The 8600-nt window shown below is 39.7% G+C and overlaps 1 protein-coding gene across 1 annotated transcript in view; it reads left to right on the top strand.

The window, feature by feature from the left end:
• The window catches only part of LOC101864115 (mitogen-activated protein kinase kinase kinase 12), a gene marked incomplete in the record, with an annotated part of 26000 nt that extends 19865 nt beyond the window's left edge, over positions 1–6135 (top strand). Inside the window, 6 exon segments of the mRNA XM_013086076.2 lie at positions 19–177; positions 652–760; positions 1838–1947; positions 2654–2770; positions 3328–3456; positions 4262–6135. Of these exon segments, the coding sequence (XP_012941530.1) occupies positions 19–177; positions 652–760; positions 1838–1947; positions 2654–2770; positions 3328–3456; positions 4262–5519 (1882 nt within the window).
• Positions 6136–8600: the final 2465 nt, after the last annotated feature.

Raw genomic sequence — 8600 nt, 5'->3', positions numbered from 1 at the left:
CACACACACATCCTCCAGGTCATATGGCGTTGTCCTGTGGGAGCTCCTGACTGCAGAAGTCCCCTACAAAGACGTGGACTCCTCCGCCATCATCTGGGGGGTGGGCAGCAACAGTCTCCACCTCCCTGTGCCGGGCACCTGCCCCGAGGGATTCAAGCTGCTCATGAGGCAGTGCTGGTGAGCACCTCCTCTTCTTTGAGCGGTTCATCCATAGCCTGCTCCGCTGGCGATCATATTTGCTTTTTAATCTAGTCAAGATCATAAGCTGAGCTTTATAGACCTGAACGAAAGTTGATGTACAGAACAACTTAAACTTGAAAGTTTCGATCAAACACTGTTCACTGGTTTGGTGTAAACTCTTCAAAGGAATCCATTGCTAGGAGAAAGCTAGAATACTAGAGCCATATCGTTTTGAGCAGTTATAAGCTGTTTGTAAAGATGAAGAGCTCTGCCTAAGATTATTTGTCCATCAGTTGAAGAAGGGGATGGCAAAATGTTTCCATCTTGAAAAAAAACAACAAAATACACCTCCATTTGAGCCTGTTTTTACATGTTTATGCTCTGGCTACAGAATGTTGTTGAGGATGTTATAATTAATTTTGTTTGATGCTTTTAATGGCTTCAATGACTGTGTTGACCTCTCTCACGCAGGAGTGCCAAGCCCCGAAACCGGCCGTCTTTCCGCCAGATTCTCATGCATCTGGAGATTGCATCAACAGAACTGCTCAACTATACGCGGGAGACATTTGCAGAGTCTCAGGTACTCTACACTCTGAGATTTTTTCTTTTCAGAAATTTTGATTTTTGGTTCAGTTTTGATGAAGTTAATCATTTAAAATTTTTTGGCTAAGAAGCTGTGGGAGTGAAAACAGTCACAATATTGTAGAACTTAAAGGATACGTCTGGAGAAATGAGCTCAGAGTTCTTAGCCTGAGATTCAATTCTTGTACTGCTTGGTTGCCAGCAAGATTGGAGTTTTATGAAAACATCTGGCTAGGGAAAGACTTGGCCTGTGACTTTGAATGTGGATGTGAAGTAGGCCTACGTATGTTTTTTAGGGTTTGTGTCAATTTTTAAAAAAATGCTGAAGTAGTGTAATGGCAATAGTATCAGGAGAGGTAATCATACAACTGTAAAATGCAACGGTGCGTTGAACTCTGCACACAGCTCATGTGTCTCTGTCCTTGACTGTCTTTGAAATACTGATGTGCTTTTAATTATTTTTGTCCATTTTGTCAAAGAAGATAATATAGACTTGTTTGCTCATGACTCACTCAAGTGAGGTAGGGATCTAAAAATAGCCAACATAGAAAAGCCCAGAATCCTTACTGGTTTCTCACAATAGCTTATTCATAGAAATTTGGGGTTGTCACATGACTAATATAGTGACTCAAGAATTTGAAAGAGTTCTACACTCCCTAGAGCAGTTCAGACTCTGTGCTTCTGAGTGCAAGCTCTGTTCAGGGGTCTTGATGGAACACTTACTTATTTTTTGTGCTGAAAATTTTCCTCACATAAAGGAACATATTGTGGTAAAGAAAAAGAACCAGCTGAAAAGAACCCAAAGATAATGTTCGATTTTTGTTTTAAACTTTGTACTTGAAAGCTTTTTTTTTTGGTGTGCGATACATCTCTATCTGTTATTCTGAGAGAATCTGTTCGCTATGGTTTTTGTCCACTATCATTATGCTTTTATCTGTTTTCTCTTGCCTCTTTCAAGAAAGAAACAACTATTCTTGGATCTTTGATGTAGTTTTATAGTAAAATAATTCATTATGGTCTCCTTTTAAAAAATCTTGTTATCATTATCATTACATTTTTTTATCTGACATACCAGATGACCTGGAGAACTGAGATCAGGGAAAACTTCCAGAAAATGAAAGCTGAAGGTTCAAATCTACCTCAACTGGAAGAGGAACTCATCAAAAGGCGAAAGGAGGAGTTGCGGTAAGTTGTCTTGAACTTTTGAACTTTTGCTTTCTTATTCTGACTTGAAGTTTTGAACTTTTGTTTTCTTATTCCGACTTGGTCTGATTTCCCACTAACCTCCTTGTAGGATATTTTTAAGGGAGATAACTTGATTCTTTACCACAGACAATAGTCTGAAACAAAGAATATTTCTGAAAAAAAGGAAAATTCAAATCTTGCTATGATTAAAACCTTCAACTTCAATGTGCTTATCAGGTGTGTAGCTGGGTTTTTTTGCACTTAAAAGTACTCGTATGAAAGTGACAGCGAACAGTCTAATTTTGTTTGGAGTATTTATAAAAATTCAGTCTTAACAAAATGTTGAAAAGAATACTTCAGCTTTAGGTAAATTTCTCTTTAGAGATATACATTAACTTATGAGGTGCTGGCTAGGGGATGAGTCAGTAGACATCAGATTTTTAGCTGGGGTGAGGATATCCCTGGTTCAAATCCTCAAATACCTTATGGGGACATTCTTGAGCTTGTTTGTTGAGTTTTCAAGGCTCTCTTCCTACTCTGTCCTATCTTAAATTGAGAGGTCCCACCTCTTAAATGATAATAAATAGCATTTGTGTAGAGCAAGTTCCTGCTCAACGGGTGTTTTCAATCTATATAATTTCCCATTCTTTTTTCAAATCAGTTAATCTTTTTTTCACCTGATATTTTAAAAAATGCCACATTGCAGTCATGCCCAGGACGTGCGAGAACATTACGAGAGGAAACTGGAGAGAGCGAATAACCTGTACATGGAGCTGACAGCTTGCATGCTACAACTGGAGAAGCGGGAACGAGAACTGATCAAGTATGTGTCCGTGGAAAAGTACTTTTGTGTTGTCTGGGTCTCCTTACTCTAGGATCTTCCTTTTCCTATCGCTCTATTCTTTTTTAAATCTGTGTTATTTAATATATCCTCAATTTTTACAACTTTCTGCTTTCGTTATTTTTTTGGTAAACATATTTTGATATAGCCTTTTCATCCTATTTTGTAGTTGCTGGTATCCGTGGTGTTGCATTTAGGGGTTTCTTCATTGTATGTAGGAGTTGGAAGACTGATTCCCGAGGGGGGGGGGGAGAATTTTTGTCAAGTATCTCTGTCTCTCTGCTGGGACAATGCATCCCATTCAGCCCAGGTTGGTCCTGACCTGACAACAAGAGTTGAAGCAGCCTGCCTCCTAAGTAATAATCAAAGTTTTTTGACTGGGGCAAAATGCATCCACAGTCACTTTTACTTAGTGTTTGCCTCATGAGAAACATGTAACCAGGTCTGAAATAGCTTTATGAGTCACCAGATATTTCCTCTCTGTATTGTTGACTATTTCACAAGTGTGCCTTATGACCACTTTGCTAACTGTTCCACAGACGGGAACAACAACTTACCTTGTACAACAAACGTCGAAAGAGCATCGTCAGACCCATCATCAAAGCACAAGAGAAACTTGATCGTCTCGGAAAGAAAAGAACGCACAGATCTGGTTCAGAGGTCACAACGTAAGGACTTGCACCTTTGAGTTAGACTTACAATGAAATTCATTTACAACAAAATCATCCACTATAAATTCTCTCAGGAGTTTATCTATTGCCTCCTCACTTAACAAGTTGCTTGATATATTTCTTGAAATTATTGTACCTTATATACTCACCTATAACATGATCTTGCACATAATATGGAGGTGGGGTGAGTGGGGGAGATATATTTTGCCTCCAAAATAGGCCCATTTTTGTCGTTCAAAGTGGTGAGAGACTCAATATATGTGAAATCAAGTACTCGTTGACCAAATTTTCCTAATAATTCATGCAAAAATTTCAAGTGCAGCTCAGGAAAATGGCTTGGTTAACAATATTTAGTCCAATGTTTATTTCAGATCACTAAGAAGTACTTTATAAGTAGGGCTCACGTGGTGCATATATTACAGGGTGTATACTGTTGGATCTCATGCTTTGTAAAAATTGCTTGAAGCATAAGCGAGTATATGATAACTAACAGTGTTTTCTGATGGACGAAGCAATTTTGTTGTTTTGTTATTTGTGGCTAACTGCAAATTAGGTGGAAATTAAAAAACACAACAAAACAAGTTTAATACGGGTCAAAGGGAATAAAATCGAAAGATACTGAAATAGTTAAACACACATTTTTCTTTTCTGTTGTCCTTTTTCACTTTAGTGAAATCAAATAAATATGGAGCCAGACTGTCTGGCTAGACTTTGAGCTTAAACTACATCTACCAATAAATTGACTTGTAGAAGTCATAATGTTAACGATCATTCTAGCTGTCCTTTTTCTCCTATTCCTCAGCCCGGATTCGATGAAGAACACAGAGGGAAGTATGACCACCAGCTCAGAACTCGTACAACCGTCACCGACCAAGATGCGGGCTCGTAAGTCTCGCCATCGCCGCAGCAATAGCCGCGGGTCTAACAAGGACATTATCTCCCCTATCAAATCTCCCTCCCGAGAGGCATTCAGGGAGAAGGATACTCCTGATCTTCTCAATCCAGCTGGACTTCATCTAGCGGATCATGCTGATATCAAACCAGGTACCTTTAAATTTCTTGGGCCCGGAACAGCGATCAGGGAATATCGCAGCGAAGATGAAGCAGAAGAGACGGAAGCGAAATTGTGCCATACTGACAATAATGTGTCGCGACGACCCCCTCAGCTTCTGCAGGACTCTCAGTTGAGAGATCCTTCCAATAACCGCGGAGGCTCGGAGAGACATTCACCGGGGGCAGATGCAAACGTTAACGATGTTTGTTTCGGCTGTGATGGTGGCTGCAGTGATGCTACATGTAGTAGTAAGCGCTCCTCGCAGATCAGCGCTGATGTTGAAAGCACGTGTGATGCCTCACCTCTTCACAGCCCACGAAATCAACCCCTAGAAACAATGAGCGAGAAATCATCCCCCGACTTTGACTCTTCGTCCCGCGCGCAGGACACAGGTTCCGGATCCTGTTCCTGCTCACCGGTTATCTCCCCTGCAGACTCACAAGGCCAACAAACCCATCAGTCGCCGACAACTCAACACCACTCTAATAACCCAGTGAGAGAGAAAGACTCAAATGAGAACCTCAACTGCACAATTACTAATGAAGGTGAATCCTCTACTTTATCTTCAAGGTCAGCCTCCAACTTACAACAACTGGAACAAACAGTCATAGACTCGGAGGGCCTCACCACCACAACCACAAACAGCCTGAACAGCAGTATTTCCCAACGCTACACCGCACCTCGCATCTCCACCAGCAGCCCCACAAACTCTATGTTGAGGACCCCGATGGGGTCAGGGGTCAAGAGGGTCAACAGCAGTCAGGATATGGGTCGCAAACAGCACCGCAGCCCGGGCAGGCGTAGGCGGTCTGATATCATCGAGGGTCCGAACTTCGAGAGTCGTCGTAGATACGAGGAGGAGAGGAGGGCGTTTGAGAGATATGTGGTGGAAGAGAGGCAGATGCGAGAAGAAGGTTGCAACAAAGACAAAAGTAGTCATAGCAACAACCCTAACAGATTTCGACGTGCAAAGGTGGGTTCACTGAGAGAAAGGGGGAGGGAGTAGAAAGAGAGAGAGGGAGAGAGAGAGAGAGAGAGAGAGAGAGAGAGGTTTTAAATTATGAATGAGCATAGGCAAAGTCTCAGGCATAATGCCCTTCAGTTTGTCTCAAGACATATTTTTCGCTTCTGAACTGTTTTCTGAAAGAACTTTTAGCTTCACAGCAAGTCAACAGGGTTACTACTTCCAACATATCAGTTATATCACACAACTACCTTCTGATTTTAGAACTACTTTACACGCGAAATATTTATTTTATAAACTCTTATACCATGTGTGATTTGGTTGTTAGTTTTGCATTCTTATCATTATTATTGACATTATTATTATTATTATTGTTATCCTTCTGCACAATGCATTTCAGTTTGGCAGAACAAAGTAACATTCCCACATATCTTATAGATGAAGTGTTTCTATGATGTTACATAGGCACTTTTATTCTGTTGTGTGACATAATCTTATTTTTATGAGGTGTAAATTTGGTCTGATTCCCACAGGACATAATAGTTTTTTGGCTTTTTTTTCTGTTCAGGTGAAGAATGTCCTGAAGCAGGCCCTTCATTTATTGAAAAATTATCATTCCAGATGATCTCAAATATCTTTTTATTAGTTTCCATGTGTATTTTGCTTGTGTTGTTTGTTTTGTTTCTGGTGTTTTTGTTTTGTTTTTTTGTTTCTTGTTTTTTTTCAAACTCTCTTGCTTGGCTGCCCAAAATTATTTCCTTTTACTGTTTTAAGGGAAGCAATCTCCCAGAAGCCCCGGAATTGCATTGGCTGCAGCTTTCTCTGGCCAAGTGATTTGACTTTCCTTTTTTTTCTGTGAGCTGGATTTTATCTCTACTGCATTAAAAATAGTTACTTCCGTTTGACACTGCTTTATTAGAGTGGGTAAAGACTAGTGGAGGTACTGTACTCCTTTTTCCCCCGTTGTAACAGCAACGGGATGTATACTGTACGTATGAAGAGGGTTCAAGAAGTCTTTGGTCTAAATATTATTATGAATAAATATAGAGCTTTGCAACTTGGCAAACATACTTTCATTTCTCTACATAGACACCGTGCAGAGCAACTCATTTCTACCACCTCTCTTTGACCTTCAAAAGTCCTTGAGAAAAAAATGACCCAGTATGGGCCCTAACCAGTCTTCCACTGCTTCAATGGCATGCTCATTGTCTTGGAAACAACGTCCTTTCAGTAATTTTTTTAGATGAGCAAACAAAAAAATTTGAAGGCGTTACGTTTGGTGAATAAGCTGGGTGTGGCAGGATTTCAAAGCCGCACTGTTCTGAGGCAAGGATTTTCCTTGAGAGTGTAAAAACTTGATAACTGAACGATATCCAACAGGCTCCATGGCACAGCTTCAGCAAAGAAAAACCAGTCGTTTTTGTGCATGGTTTCATTGAACACGCTGACTAGTGCCTTATTATTGTCGGATTTTCTCGAAAATTTGCATGGTGTATTCCAAAGCAATTGTCCAAAAGCTGGCGAAATTTCTTTACTCTACCATGATTCCTTCTTATCCAGACCAAAGACTTATTGACCCCCCCCCCCCTCGTATGTGAGGTAGTGTATGGTGAAATCTGGCGCTCGTCAAAATAATGAAAGTGAAGAAACTGGCATTTTTCCGCAGGTTTTGGAATTTTTATCAAATTTGTTTGTTTTTTCGCTCAACACCTTTCATGCCCTTTAAAGAACACATTTCTGTGTTGATTTTACTGAAAGATGTTGATTATAGGCATAAAAGATGTAAATTTTCAGTTTCCACGGACTCCCAAGCTAAGGAAATTTAATGCAACTTTGGTGGCCATTTTCTCGCTAATTTTTCCTCTGAAACCAGGCGACACCCACCTCCTTCAATTGCTAGTATCTTGACTTGTACAAAAGATAAATGAATATTTTTTTGTGTGCAAAGCAAAGCAAATGAACAGGTTTTAAGAAGATACCAATAACTCCAAAGGCCCCAAAATTGACAAGTGCCTGATTCCTCCGCGTCGTTATACATATCGACTGTTCAGTATATAAGACTCCGTCATAATTTCACTTTTCGAAATGGCATGGAGTCGAGTCTTACACTCAGGAGTCGATATGTATAAATACAAAGTGTTCACAACAATTAGGGACGGAAAAAATTAAAAGGTTTTAGGTAATGGAAGACCCACTTTTTAGCGAAAAGAAAAACCTCTAATGTATAAATTCTAATTCAAGATTAGACATTGCAACACTCTGTAATCCCATTGCAACACGTGTAAACCTGAAAATAATAGGGTTTTTTGTGTCAACTAAGCTTCTGTTTTGATTTTGTTTTGTAAGATTTTTATTTTCGAGTTAGCGTGGGTGGAAAAAATTTTGTTGCGAGGAAGACATCTTTATGGTTCTTTTCTTTTCTAATCCTTTCCTCTCTGTTTTGCATTCCTCTAATTCTAATTGCACAGTAACATTGTATTCTCTCTCTCTCTCTCTCTCTCTCTCTCTCTCTCTCTCTCCCTATCTTTCTCTGTCTATCTCTCTCTCTATCTGTCTCTCTTCTTTTTTCCTTTTTCTGTTGCTTTGTCTTCTCCAATACTAACCATGGTACCAACCCGCTACTTGATTATGTTTTTTTTCCTCCTTTAAATCCAGTTAGTTCTGATGTGGTTGATCAAGCTGCTAGCCACGCGTATGAAGTAAGGAGCTTGCGTAGAGTAAGCTATTCTTTGATTGCCATGTGTTACACACCTCTGTCAAATGACTGCTTGATTCTGAGGTTTTATTCTGTTGTGGCTTTGTGACTATGGAGATGAAGTAGCCTATAACTTAAACTATGTGAATTCATGGATCATTTATCAAAAACACTTACCAAGTATCAAAGTATTTCATTCCTACGTCCTTTGAGTGTACACTTTCCATCTAAAGACATGAAGTTCTTCAATTTGTAATGATTCCAGTAACTGTCATCATTACTTTCTCAACATGATTGCAAATACTGTGACTATTAGAAATCGTTCTCATCAACCTGTCAAGTTTACAGACACAATTTTTTTCACAAACATTTTTCACCAAGTTTTACTGGCTAAAACTTGAATGGTGTTTCGCTGGTTGAAACTGCCT

Source organism: Aplysia californica, unplaced genomic scaffold (genome assembly GCF_000002075.1).
Source record: "Aplysia californica isolate F4 #8 unplaced genomic scaffold, AplCal3.0 scaffold00017, whole genome shotgun sequence".
NCBI classification, from domain to species: domain Eukaryota; kingdom Metazoa; phylum Mollusca; class Gastropoda; order Aplysiida; family Aplysiidae; genus Aplysia; species Aplysia californica.
Note: the sequence above shows the minus strand (reverse complement) of the source record. Positions and strands in the feature narration are given on the sequence as shown.